Below are 13,888 nucleotides of genomic sequence, written 5' to 3' on the forward strand. Positions count from 1 at the left end.
CTATAGTGGAGACATGGCTGGGAGCAGAGTCGCGCTCGGATCCCGGTCCGGTCCTCGATAATGAAGCCATTTGGCTAACAACCGATTGGTGGGGCCCGCAAATCCACTTCGCTATGTCTGGAAGGCCTTAATTTATTATTTGGGGGCAACAGATAACTTGCATAAGTGTGACCTACCCATGCCAGAAACTGTTCCAAAGCAAAGAAACTCATTCTTGTACATAAAAGTCATGGAGTCTAGGGGAATGGTTGCTATCATAACAGGTAAGGGCTCCTGGCTCTTCCTCTGACAACTGGAGGAGAAACAAAAAAGAAGCATCTAATAACAAGAAATCTAGGCGGTGTTTCTGGCATTGGACTTGCCATTACCCGACTTGTTGCCAGTGCGCCAGGTACACACGTATACCTTCTCGACCTCAATGTGACTACCGGATCGAAAGCGATAAACCAATTAAGAACAGAGTTTCCTGAGTCAACCTTTTCTTTCCAGGAATGCAATGTTGCATCTTGGGAATGTCAGCTTGCTGCTTTCGATCAGGCTTACGCAGAACATGGCCGTATTGACTTGGTCGTGGCGAATGCGGGTATTTCCGAACAAGAGTCTCTCGCCAAAGTCCAAGGAATGGCGATACAAAAGCCCAATCTTAGCGTCATCGATGTCAATATTTCGGGGACGATCTATTGTGAGTTATTATGGCGCATCTCCCTCTCTATATATACTGACTCGTATACTTAGCTGTCAAGCTTGGGATCCACTACTTGGCCAAGAACAAGCCCACCAAACGCTCTGGAATCGATAGCCGGGGTAGCATCATCTGCACAGCATCCTGCGCTGGTATCTATCCTTTTCCCACCGCGCCACTTTATGCTGCGTCTAAGCACGCTGTTGTGGGCCTTGTACGCTCACTTGCACGCTCACTTGCAGAAGAGGATCTACAAATTCAAATAAACGCTATCGCACCTGGTCCTGTAAAGACTGGGCTTTCTCAGGACTCAACATATTATGACATGCTCGCGGTAACCCCTATGGAAACTGTGCTAAAGGCCACTGCGACCTTTATCAATGATGCAAGTCTGTCTGGTCAAATAGCGGAATTACACAAGGAAAGCATCACCTACCAGGCTGCACCGCCGTTTCAGCACGACGAAACCAGACAGAACATCGAAACCTATTGGAAGCTTGGAAATGTATAATTGCATTCCTCGGTTCCACATGTCATATCAGTCAGCGTGTATCACTGGACAATGAAAGCTTCCCAAAAAATCACTTATCCCAAGGCGTGGTCTAACCATCTTTTCACAACCATGCCAACACTTTTCTGCGAGTTCGAGAACCTCGTGTACAGGTACTGAGATTTCAACATATATGGTATAGAATATGTATTTAGAAAAGGGAGACACCGATGCATTTCAAGTGGTATAAACGCTTTCCCGTGGATTCTGGTTCTTACTACGTGACAAAAGAGTATAGGTCCCAAAGACAGCCATCCTTCGCCTTTCATATCTCGTAATACTATCTTGAAGTCTTTTCACTTCACCACCCATACTACAAGACATCTTACAAGGTGTTTTGTGTTGGACAATATACCTCAGAATAGTTACGATTGCAGACGTTAATCTGTCAACTCTATGGCGCGCGTGTGGTTGGTCCGTTGATATATTTCAATTCCGCAGGACAGCCATCAGCACGACGAAAAGTGTAACAGTATAACAAAAATTGATATTCTACAATATTCATTCACTACACTTTCTCTGGGTAGATAACGATTTAATTCTACGGGGCTGAATTTAGTGTACTTGTTCTTTTTCGGAATGAATACTGATTGTTATCTCAGTCTAACAAGTTGATTCGCCACAGCAGTACTTGGCGATATTAGACCTATTCTATCTCTGGTTAAGCTCCTTAATTATAGAAGAACTAGGAGAGTCCTCATACCTAGGCAGGATTATGCAGAATAGAGCAACTGACAGATCCTCTAAGGAGCTCGACCTTTGCGTAAGTTATTAGCATGGTACGTAAAGGTCATAGCCCCCGTTGGTCGCTGGAAGGCTGGAATGGAAAACAGCTCAGCCGGGACATATCCTCTGGGTCAAGTTGTAGAGTAGTCGGTTCTAATATATTGGGAAAGCTCGCCGTATTTGTATGGGAATATGACATCACGGAAGAAGACAGAGGAGGGGAAAACGGGTGGGTATTGTTTGGGAGTCCGAGTTCGAAATCGAGAACTTGGCGGTCGCGTAGTGCATGAGGCTCTTGCGCATAGTAAGGCATCTGCGTACTTTCCTCGCTTTCTTGGTCATTGGCTTGTGCTACGGCCGAACCTCGTTCATGACTCGGCTTCTGGGGGTGAGAGCTATGTGGTCGTTGGTACTGGTGGGGAAGATGGCGTCCATTGTGAGCAATTCGTTGACACGACATGTGGTCTTGCCGCTGGCTCAGATGCGGCACTTGGCCAAATAGCACATTGAGTGCTGTTGCACATCGTGTGGCTTGCTTGGTTAAGGGGGCTAAGAACTGGAATATATCCATTGCTGCACCCCAGGTACGTATGATAACCTCCTCGCCGATTTCTTGGTTCACTGCTGCATGTAGCCGAGCCGCTACTAGGACTGTCGCGGCAGTATAGAGATAAAACACACAATACCACCACGCAGGTAGTGCCTCATCCACTTCTTCCTGGGTCTTTCCTTCAAACTGGGACTGGAGGAACTGAACTGTCGCCAGAGCTGCCCTAGTGCATGAAATGCAGCACTGGAACGCGAGCTTCGATGGCAATGCGTCTTCAAGAGAACTAGTTTCATCGGAACTGCTAGCCTTGGAACACAATCGGGACATGACTGGCCGGTATAGAAGGATTCTAACATGACAATACCTCAGCCAAAGCGTATTAGTCTGTCGCAGGCTTGCTGCATCTCTCTTGAATGCTGGGTCGTACCTAAGATGAATAGGCAAGTCTCGCTTCCATGAAGAGAGCTTGCTATCCATCTCCAGGATGTTACCAGCCACTCTGGGCCCAGAGCTCCCAAAATAAACATTGTAATAGTCCTCACTTGTCCCTAGTTTGTCTTCACTATTTTCCTTTCGCCCGGATGACGCCACACCGTATACGGTGTGAAGCACAGCGCTGGTGAGCTCGTAGAGCTTAAGGGATTCAATAAAAAAATGAGTATCAAGATCAGTGGCGGTCTGTTGATGCGGGATGGTGTAACAGGTACAAATGGCAGAGTTTGGGTGGGCTACTGGATAGGGTATCTCAGTGGCAGCTAGGGATGTGATCATAAATGGTCGCCCGAAGGTCATTGAGAGTGCTCTATCCATCAGAACACAGCCATGCCACACTTTCCTAATCAGGTTTTGATTAGAGGACGTCTGTACGCTCGTTGATGGTACGTCCAGGCACAGGCTTTGCGCCATACGAATCGCGAAGCCGACAAACGTCCAACATTCCTGCGCATCATCTGTACTCCGGAGGTACTCAGCGAGCAAGAGGAAGCATTGAACTGTGGGAATGGATCGATGGCGTATCAAGTCTAGTGTGACCAAATCCCTGGCCCTCTTATAGAATTCCACGCCCTGGGTCTCTCGGTCTTGCGGCCTCGTCGACGAATCCAGCAAACATGCGATGCTGAAACAAGTATTCAGAAGGCAGGTAAACACTCTGCTCTCGATGCCTAGATCTTCCCCCCTCCATATGCTGTGGTAGGTTGCCTCAAAGTCGTCCTTATCCAAGAATGGATACAGGGGGTCCACCAGGCGCCAGTAGCATCGCAGCAGATGATCCGCTCTCTGCCGTGATGGGAGAGTATACTCGAAAGTCTGGAGACGTTCTTTCATCTGGGCCGCCGGGATCAGTGGCAGCGATGCCACCGATGTTGTGGACCGACCATGAGAAGAGGCGGGAGAAATTTGCCGATCAATTATGTTCCTGATCTGGTTCACGAAACTCCGCGCACTCGAGTCTCCGAAGTTGTTTGACATGCTTCGGTGGGTATCTTCTACTAGGCCCATCATTGCATTTGCCTCTGCATTACATTCGTTGCTTGATGGAGGCAGAGTGGCTGGTTTGTCCACATTCCGTCTCGCATCTTGTGCAGCTTCTTCTAGCTCGTGGACTCGACGTTGCAATGATAATAGTTCATCATGGGCAATCCCAGGGCCACGTCCCCTCCGTACTACCCAGGTACATGTAGAACGCTGCCCGAATCGTTTTAAACAGGGCTCGCATACTGGAGAATCAGATGTGGATCAGCATCCTGCGGCTCCTCTCTCCCGACACTATCGACCGGGATTTTCGGAAGACTTACCGGGTCGATTGCCGTCACATTTCACTTTCCTCAATCGGCATTCCTCGCACGCGGCCGACGCCCGGTGTCTTTTACGGGGCCGCTTGTCCTCATTGGCATAGTCTAGTGGCACCTCTGTCGCGACGCGTGGGTTTGCCCTATGGGACAGCGACACGTTCATTGTGGGTATATGACCACATGCCTCCGTGCTTGGAAGAAGGAACGAGGGCAAGGGAAACAGGATGAACTTTAAGGCGCCAATAATGTCATTACTGGAAAGACGGTGGTAGGGGCGCAAGAGAAGGGGGGGGAAGCTCCTCGAAATTAGTTAACTCCCCGCAGCTGAGTAAGAGGGACGTGGGGGATATGCAGGTGTACAGAAGTGTTCCCCAGAAGCTGCTATGTCGTAGCCACGACTTGAGTTCGACTTGTTACGCTAATGGCAAAGCTAAAAATCCAAATGAGTTCTGCCTCGGTAAACTGAAATGGGGCAGGTCCAGCATTGAGGTGGAGAGTATCCCGGGAAAGGTGGTGCTAGTCACAGTAACTAAGGGCTGTCGTTAGTTAAGTTTAATTTGGTAACTAGTTACGGTCCCAAAGACTTGGTCATCAGGTTCACGAACTCGCCATCGGCGCTTGGCTACTGTCGTTACTTTGTCTAGAGAAATTAATGGATCATCATAATAATAATAATAATGGCCCCGCAGACAACGTTCCAAAGTACTAATGTACTGTATCACGATTCAGGCCCTTCTTTCGTCATTGACCAACAAGAGCAACGGAAATTCTGCCGAGGCTCCGAATCTCCGCATCTCCGCATCACTGGCCAGACCCCCACACTTCGGACTTCAACTTCTCTCTTCCGAACGCACCGGCTTCCGAAGCCGTTTAATACCCGGTGACGGTGCTTCATCTTTCCCATTCTTCAGGCGGCTTTGGATTAACATTCTTTTTCGTTTGGCGTCAGATTTTGCTCGATGTTTGAGTGTTTTGACTGTGGAAAGAAATATGTGCGCCGGAACTCCCTTTTGCGCCATTTCCAGACTCATCAGAAGACAAAGAGACATACCTGCAAGGAATGTAATGTGGCTTTCTACCGGCAAGACTTGCTGTCACGCCACATGAAGCTGCATGCTCAATCAATCCCGAATGGGCGAGCCGGCTCTGACGATTCTGGCTCACGAAATGGCCAGGACGGGAGCCGTAAACGATGTCATACAGCTTGTACTCGATGCCGCAGTTTGAGGATTAAGTGTAGTGGGACATTTCCATGCGGACGTTGCTTGAGTGCATCCCGACGGTGTAACTACAAGCACTCCACTGGACGAGTCAGCCACCCCCTGAGTGAGCCCGATGCCACTCCTTTCGACTCGGCGGTAAATTATCCCCCGGACCCCAGGAATGACGAGGTTCTATCGCTTGATAGGCCCCCAAGTCAAACTCAGATACACAAAGGGCTGCCGACGCCGAACAGCGTGCCACCTGCTTCCGTCGTTCACACAGACCGACCGTTAGACACTTTGTCTGCCGAGCTCGAAGCTCCTGGGATCCCTCCCTTTCATAATGTCTTGGCTGTGGACAACAATAGTATCTCGCAATCGAAGGCAGCCGTTGATCAACCAGATTCCTGTGCTGATTCCCAGGTTTTTGATTTCGATGCTATTTCATGGCCGTTACTACATGAGAGTCTCGAGCTAGCCACAGAGTTTGATTTTACAACAACCAGCTCTATGTTTGGTCTGCAGCCGGCTCAATCAGAGCCAATCTCCCCTCAAGTACTCCTGGAGGAGGGGGGGTCCGAAACACCTGACTCTCCGATGGGAGCAAATATAACGCCATGGACTTCATATATTGAGTCGGGATTGGATGGCCATTCGAGAGGTATACTTACCACTTCACTCTTTTCCCTATTGATATTTTCCGTCTCCCAATGCCCTCAAGGCGCTTGTCTAATTCCTTCTCCTTCTCCTTCTTCTTATCGTTGTTGTTCTAACGAAAACAGACTATATGACTAGCGCCACCTTAGATTGCCCTTCTCCTCAACAGACTGTCCAGGACCTTATCGCCTATGGAATGAGACAGCAACAGAAGACTGGTCGGATCAATGTGGCTATAGATCATTCCTCCTTTTGGCACGATATGTCACCGCAGGTTGCAAGTGCATTCCGGATTTCCTGTTTCCGTGACCAGTCCAATTTACTCCACCGCCTTATCGACTTGTACTTCGACAACTTCGAGCCTTTGTGGCCTCTTTTCAGCCCCCAGGACCTACAAATTAACCGGATGCATCCGCTTTTGTTCCTTGTGCTAACCTCCATTGGGGCCATGTACGGAGACAAAGCCTGCAGCCAGTATGGAATGCTCATGCATAATCAAATCCGAATTTGCCTGGTGCAGCCACTAGAGCTCGACGACACAGATGGCGATTTTCTTTGGCTAATGCAAGCTCGATCGCATACAATGGGGGCAGCGTTGTACTTTGGACAACCCAAAGCGTTCTCATTTGCCCAACACCTCGGTGCCCTGCTAGTAGGCCAAGCTAGACGAATGGATCTCTTCACGTCTACAGACTCTTGTCTACGTCGTTTGTATCAACCAGGAAGCTCAATATCTGATACTGATCGGCAAGCACTATGGCTTCATGTGGAAGGTAAGCGGAGAGTGGCGTTCGCCGTCTTCCGCGCCGAAACCTACACAAGTGTCCTCCTTCAAAGAAAGCCACTGCTTACAATGAAAGACATCAACTTGATGTTGCCATCCTGTGATACTGTCTGGGCGAGCGAGAGGCTTCCTGCTCATCTTTGCCTTCAGATGATTAAGCATGATCGAACTCCCAGTCGCCATCTGAAAGCATCCGATCTTATACATATTGCACTTGATCAAGCTGAACCACTTCCACCTCTTGATCCTACTGCTTTTGAACTGCTTTTACTAGGCCTGCAGTCCTGCATTTGGAGGTTTGCCTCAGACCCTGGCCTGTTTAATCGACTGACGGGGAGAACAAGACACGGGGAGACATGTAACAGTTCGCCCCAGGATCTTGATGTCTCATCCACAACACAACATGTACATCTGGGAGGCCCAGTGGACGATCGACTTCTACCGGAGACTCTTGATCCATCAGAAGTCGATCATTTGGAAAGCACATCTCGAAAAATGCGCGACCTGTCTCACGACCACACTCGGCTATTATTCGCGTTGCAAAAATGCGAGTCTTCACTTCCTTTAGTAAAGGCTTTCGTTCACTCAGACCGTGATCGCACGTACTTGATGAGTGGCTTGGTTCTTCTTCATCTTGGACATCTGTTGTTATCTGCACCAGTAAACAGCCTCCACCAAATCCAGTACGTTCTTGCAGATGGCAAGACTCCCGACAACGAGCTCCTAGGATCAGCCTGCCAGTGGGCAAACTCACCGCAAGCCATTTTGGCGGCGAAAAGGGCTATTTCCATTTGGTCGCTGATCGCGAATACCTCATTAGAGCGGGATGGTCAAATCCTCAAATTCAATCTCGTGGCCATTTTAGGACTGCACCATGCCGTTGTTGTTCTTTGGGCGTTCGCTGGGGCATGTAAGGCTGCTAACACGGCGACTGAGGGTGTATCTGCATTATCTCTACATGCCACTCAGTCGCCCGCCAACTTGCCGATTCTGGTAAACCGAGAAAATACACCGAGGATAATCCACTGCTTTATACGGGCTTATGGTTTAATCAGCTCATCCCGGTGGTCTTCGTTTTCCAGAGTAGCGCAAACCTTAGCGCTGCTGACTTTTCCTAGCAACGGGAATCAGTAACCCTTCGCGGCTGAATCATTGCTGGAGGTTCGCCGGAGTACATTGAAGGTTTATACTAACGGACGTCCGGTGATCTAAGACCATGGCAGTACATGTACCTCGTCGCCGGGATTTTTATTATTCTCTGGTCTTTCCTTCTTCTCTTGTACTTCCCTCCCTCCAGACCCTATCCGTGCGACAGAATACACCGATCGAGAGAGAAATACAGCAGTGACTCGTCTTCAGCCAAATAATTCCGGAGTTCGAAATACGCATTTTGAAAAGGAACATCTCTTTGAACTCTTACTTGATATCAAATTCTGGATTTTGTTTGCCATTGCATTCCTCGGCATGATTCCGAACGCGCCTGGGTCCACCTTCATCCCGATAATTATCAACGGTTTCGGATCCAGTACGTTGAACAGCCCGCTTTGATACATTCCGTATGGCTTCATCTCAGGAATGGCAACCTTTGTTGTCACGTACCTGGCATACAGAGTGCCTAAGCTGCGATTTTATATCATATTTCTGGGTCATCTCACGACTGTTATATCATCTCTACTTCTCTAGCGTTTGCCACGGTCTGAAAATGGATGGCTGCTCTTTAGCTGCTACATATTACCCTTCTGGGGATTGAGATTTGCTCTTATTATGGGGTAAAATCTCTACGCCTGAAAAGTCGCGATGCTCAAAAAATGCATGATATTTTACTAACACTGCATATCGTCCGCAGGCTGTCTACAGCGAATACTGCAGGTTACACGAAGCGTTCACTTGCTTCGTCGGGTTTATTTCTGGGATACTGCATCGGTAACTTTGTTGCGCCTCTGTTATTCAAGTCAGCGGATGCCCCGGAATATGCTTCTGGTTTCATCGCTGTTGAGTCCTGCTCCGTCGCTGCGGGGCCCTTGACCATTATATACCGGCTCGTTTGCGTCTGGGAAAAAGAGCCATCGGAGGGATCAGGCTGGTGTGATGGAGGCGTTTGATCACGCCTACGACGACGATTCGACAGGTTTGAAAAATAAGCATTTTCGTTACACATACTGATCGCGATAGGAGTTGTGGGATATCATATAGACAAGGGACGACGCCCGGTAATGATGTCGAATGTCTGGGGCGAACTGATCATTTGTGTGAGGCTGGAAGATTGGAAGCCAATTTACTCAAGGAGAAATTCCAGTAAATCTTCCGAATCGAACATTGTGTATAAAGGCCACTTACATGACCTCCACCTCCTATCTGATATACGTCAGTAAAGAATATTACACGAGCTACAGAGCAATAACCCCATCGGCCAGCCTCTTAGTTCCGAGTGCGCAATCATAAATGACGTTTTAATTTCCGAATCGAGCATCATCTCTTCTCTACAACATCGATCACTTCCTCGCTCATTTCATGCTCTTAGAATCTAGACAGGGCTCTGGGCAGCTACGTGAATGGCCGTTTACTCGTGGCGTGTGGTAGTCAAAAACTGCACGCCGTGTGTGGATAAGTTCCTGGAAATCACTTTCCACATTGCGTAGAGGTAGCAGTTTCTCAGGCATTCGAATTTTTCGGGAGGTCTGTCAATACCAGGATTGGTGACTGGTAAAATATTACCCAGGTCAATGCTAAAACATATACAAAAAGTTCAAGCTTATTGGACGCCAAGTCTTTGGGAGAAAGCAAAGTCGGAGTTCCCGAAATTTCCGCCATTTTCCCCCCACCCGTAATGCGGGGAGGACTGCTGCCACTTTAGCCGCGCGCCACTATATCCCAAAATCCCGCACAGCTGGACGGACGTGCTGAGACTAGTACATACATAATCTGATCGAACTCCCCCGATCCCCGATATATTATGAGAACAGTGAAAATGGGGAATCCAACGCAGGGTCTACTATATGTAGCCTCCAGGATTAGATCTCTAGCGCGAATATCACCAGATGTGTATAACGCCTGGTACGATGAGATCCATGTGCCTCATGTTCTGGAGACCCCTGGAATCAAACAAGCATTTCGTTATGAGTCTACTGCAACCTCACTCGACAGCACACCGTGGCCATTTCTTGCTCTCTACCCGATTCAAGATATTCAGGTTTTTAACACTGAGGAATTTACAAGCATTCCGTTGTGCAGTGATGCGCTACCTGGGCCGACGCACAGTTGCCTGGATATAGCCGAGTTTGATAACAGGCGATATCGATTGGTGGGGAAGATACAAGACGCCGACACGTACATACCAATAGGTTAGTTTACAAAGAAGAGCATGCGATCCACTTGACTGATGGGGTTGGCTAGGTTCGAAATCACATCTCCTACTCGTGGAATTTGACCTACCTTCACAAATTGATGGCTCTGACGATCAGGCTACACTGGACTGGTTCAGTGATATATATAGTGGCAATGTATATCAATGGGTCAGCATTTACAAGATCTTCTGGTCTAGCTTGTACAAAGACGAGCAGCTGGCAGACCTGCCAGCTTACCTGGCTTTGGTAAGCTCACCCCGCGCCAATTTCTGGTGGTTCACCTTCCGTCCTTTTGACTTTGACTAATATAAATTTCATAGCTTCAATTAAACGGTGACAAGAATACATATCAACAAGCTAGCCAGGAACTTCAGGAACTTCAGTTTGCTGCAAAAGTTGACCAGTGGAAACTACGAAGGGCATTCCATTGCTGACTGTGTACAAGCCGGTGGACTTTACTCAGATGGGCACTTCGTTGTGATAAGTCAACCGGGACTATATTTTGGCGGTGTACACAGATGGCAATGGGTTTCGAAATGGCGTGGTTCCGGCTCCGGTCCAAAGTCAAGAATCTCGAACCCTGATTGCAGAATTTTGCGAAGAATTTCTCTTTTTAGAGGACTTAAGGCAATAACGTTAACTGAGGTTGATTATTGCCTGTTACAGCCTTATCTCTGAGCTAGTACCCAAATATAGTAGAACATTAAACCTCATATTGTAGCTACACTACTGTTTTTCGTTTCCATTTAATTGCCTCCGTTGATCAACCCATTTATACTTTTTTACTGTTAGCGAATGATTTCCTTTCATGCTGCTTGATCGCGTTTGACCCGAGACTTTCAAGTCATTGGAATCGAAATACCTTAGCGTACTAGTTCGTCCTCACCTCTCGCTGCATGACCGGAATCATTAGCAATGGTACTCGGCGACCTTGTCAAGCCTACCAGCCGTTAGATTACCCAATACAGCATCAGGATTTTGAATCTTCACCGTTATTGGCTCATTGCTAGTCTGCTCTGTTGTTGTACCTGACAGCACCGCTAAATTTTCCATTTCGGGGCTAATTCTGGACTGACGAACCTTGCGCTCTTCAATTCTCGCCTGTCCGAAATAGCGACTTCTAAAGGTTCCCCTAGACGACGCATCATGCAGCGCTAAGAATTCAATGTTGAGAGAGTTGGATGTTTTCCCTCTTCTGCTGAAACATAAGAGGTCATTTAGCCAGGCGGGTTATGGATTAGGGGAGAAGTTTTCCGCCGGCCGCGTGGTTGCATGCCGGCCGGAGAGACAAGGCATCCCTGACCCACGCGGGCTTAGGATAGAATAGGTTCAGGATTTCAGGGCGGGTTGTACATGTCTAGGTTAGGCTTCATCAGAACCAACACAACCCGCACCCAACCCAAAATAGGTTTGGGGTTAATTTCCCTGAACTAATACTAGGTTTTAGGTTATTCTTAATAATAGGTAACCTATTAGTAGACATGCATAACCCAGCCCGACCACGAACGGGTAGAACCCGCAGAAACCGAAATAATGTCATATCTCTTAAATAGGACTCTTTTCTATCATCTTTGTACAGATTATAGCATATTAATATTTGAATATCCTATTATCTCTAATTAGAATCTTAAATATTTATTATTAGATTAATTAAGGTTTTGGAAGATATCTTAACACCTAGATCCAAAACATATATTCTGACATAGAACCACCATAGACCGCCCAAAACCATTCTATATTAGATATATCAACATTTAAAATACCGCTATTTTTAGATGAATTTCGGGCTCTATACCCCAAAAGATGATCCTAAACCCTTAGTAGACCACTGCCTAGTTTAAGAACTTCGGGTAGAACCCGCTTCGGACCTGCACAGTCGGGTTCTGATTGGTTAAACATACGTAGGGTCATTGAAGGGCTAGGGAGTAGATCGCAGCGATGGCGGGTCGCCGTAAGGACAAACTTGACTGCGGGAGCCCATCAACACAAGAAATATATTTCTATGGTTATCACTGTAGAGGTCGAGAATATATACACAAGATAATGGAAGTGTACTTTCACTCAACCCTCTTCAAAGACCAAATAATCCGTGCTTCATGGTGATAAGCCCTTCGGCTTCAATACTGGGCGCTCCTCAACAATGAATCGCATGCTAGAACCACATAGGAATTTCCGTTCGTCCTGTCGAATAGTCTCCAAATAGTCTGGTAGGTTGAACGCGGTTTCCAAATCTTCGATTGAGTCGAAGTAAAGTTCAACAACTCCAGAAAAAGTCTCAGAACTTCCCTCCTCACTCATTGCTCGATGCAGTTTGAGCAACCCATGATGCTGGACATATCGCCGAACGAGCTTGTAGAATGACTCGACACTCTTAACTAGGGGTGCGTGTTGAGTAAGCCAATAGCTAAGAAAAGTCTCTTGGTCCAGACTCTCTGATCGGCGCAAGAATGACAGGTATTTTACCCCAGATGTTGGGCCATCCTTGATGATGTGTTCCGTGCCATATATCGAGGTACAAGAATGTATAGAAAGGAATTTCAACTCATCCTCTCGCACGATAGTCAAATAGGAGGGATCCGTGAAAAAGTCCTGTCTGTTCATGTCGTCCCGAGGGGTCTGATATGTCTTGGCAATGCCATCAAATGGCACGTCCGCATCGCCGGCCAGCGAGGCCGGCATTGGCAGAAGGTGGTTCTGTACATAGGATTCGCTGTATTTCCAGAACGCCGGCAGAGAGGCGAGTACATGAGCGTGTGTAGTATGCCAATGTTCGTTATACTCGTCGTGGGTAAGATCTGACCGTCTTTTCAACAAGGTAAACTTCGAGATGCGAGTCGCCATTATGATCGTGTATCTCGTGATGCCAATGGGTGAAGATTATCCTTGCGTGGAGGATGGGTTTATATAGCTCAATTCCGTTGGCCACTCTGTCACACCGAAGGTACAAAGCACAAAATCAATTTTGACCCTCTCAATGAAAGAAATCTCATTGTGCCAAGCCAGCAGTCGCGGCGGTTAAAGTGGCGGCTTGCCTGGAGTGAGGAAATAAAACTGATTGTCTCTCAATGGAAGCCGCTCCGTGGCTGCAGGCCGGTAGTCACGGCGGTTAAAGTGGCGGTTGGCTGGACCGACTGCGATGGTCTGCTCGGGGTGGAGAACTCAGTTTTGCGTCACTTATTGGATTACTCGTAAGTATTTCCAGTCAAGCTCGACCATCGAGGTCGATCCCGGACAAGACTGTCCCAGGATAATGGAAAAGTCGATACCGAGTCTGGCGCGAGATCATCTAATCATTTAGTCGCCTTTCTTCCAGGGACCCCTCATAGTTTTGTTGCTTTTCTGGTCAGTGTCGGTGCCATCTGGAATACTGGTCGCAGGACTGATGTGCCTCGGACCTCGGAAAGTAACCAATGCAGGGCAACGCACCACATAATTCGGCCAGCTAAAGCCCTGCTTTCTGCTGTAGACACTGCCTGGCTTCTTGAGTCATCGGCAAATAAGCACTCGTACCTTGGTTGTTCGACCTGTTGTAGTTGACGATGGATTCGCACGTGCAACTCCACAGCTTTAACAGCGTCTTTCGCTTAGATTGAAAGGTGG

The 13,888-nt window shown here is 47.8% G+C and overlaps 5 protein-coding genes across 5 annotated transcripts; 3 read left to right on the forward strand and 2 right to left on the reverse strand.

Moving 5' to 3' along the window:
- Positions 1 to 229: 229 nt before the first annotated feature.
- Positions 230 to 1,193, forward strand: An16g06630 (uncharacterized protein; the record flags this gene model as incomplete). The annotated part of the gene is made up of 3 exons (XM_001397928.1): positions 230 to 263; positions 338 to 682; positions 736 to 1,193. 3 exons carry the CDS (start codon positions 230 to 232, stop codon positions 1,191 to 1,193), a joined length of 837 nt encoding a protein of 278 aa, XP_001397965.1.
- Positions 1,194 to 2,022: 829 nt separating this feature from the next.
- Positions 2,023 to 4,464, reverse strand: An16g06640 (uncharacterized protein; the record flags this gene model as incomplete). Its single annotated transcript, XM_059745230.1, has 2 exons — positions 2,023 to 4,172; positions 4,305 to 4,464. The coding sequence occupies 2 exons, from the start codon at positions 4,462 to 4,464 to the stop codon at positions 2,023 to 2,025; spliced, it is 2,310 nt and encodes a 769-aa protein (XP_059604876.1).
- A 940-nt stretch (positions 4,465 to 5,404) lies between these two features.
- Positions 5,405 to 8,078, forward strand: An16g06650 (uncharacterized protein; the record flags this gene model as incomplete). Its single annotated transcript, XM_059745231.1, has 2 exons — positions 5,405 to 6,164; positions 6,286 to 8,078. The coding sequence occupies 2 exons, from the start codon at positions 5,405 to 5,407 to the stop codon at positions 8,076 to 8,078; spliced, it is 2,553 nt and encodes an 850-aa protein (XP_059604877.1).
- Positions 8,079 to 9,912: 1,834 nt separating this feature from the next.
- An16g06660 (uncharacterized protein) lies at positions 9,913 to 10,722 on the forward strand (the record flags this gene model as incomplete). Its single annotated transcript, XM_059745233.1, has 3 exons — positions 9,913 to 10,285; positions 10,338 to 10,534; positions 10,609 to 10,722. The coding sequence occupies 3 exons, from the start codon at positions 9,913 to 9,915 to the stop codon at positions 10,720 to 10,722; spliced, it is 684 nt and encodes a 227-aa protein (XP_059604878.1).
- A 1,660-nt stretch (positions 10,723 to 12,382) lies between these two features.
- An16g06670 (uncharacterized protein) lies at positions 12,383 to 13,129 on the reverse strand (the record flags this gene model as incomplete). Its single annotated transcript, XM_059745234.1, has 1 exon — positions 12,383 to 13,129. The coding sequence occupies one exon, from the start codon at positions 13,127 to 13,129 to the stop codon at positions 12,383 to 12,385; it is 747 nt and encodes a 248-aa protein (XP_059604879.1).
- Between the last annotated feature and the right edge of the window lie 759 nt (positions 13,130 to 13,888).

This window comes from Aspergillus niger (genome assembly GCF_000002855.4).
Source record: "Aspergillus niger supercontig An16".
NCBI classification, from domain to species: domain Eukaryota; kingdom Fungi; phylum Ascomycota; class Eurotiomycetes; order Eurotiales; family Aspergillaceae; genus Aspergillus; species Aspergillus niger.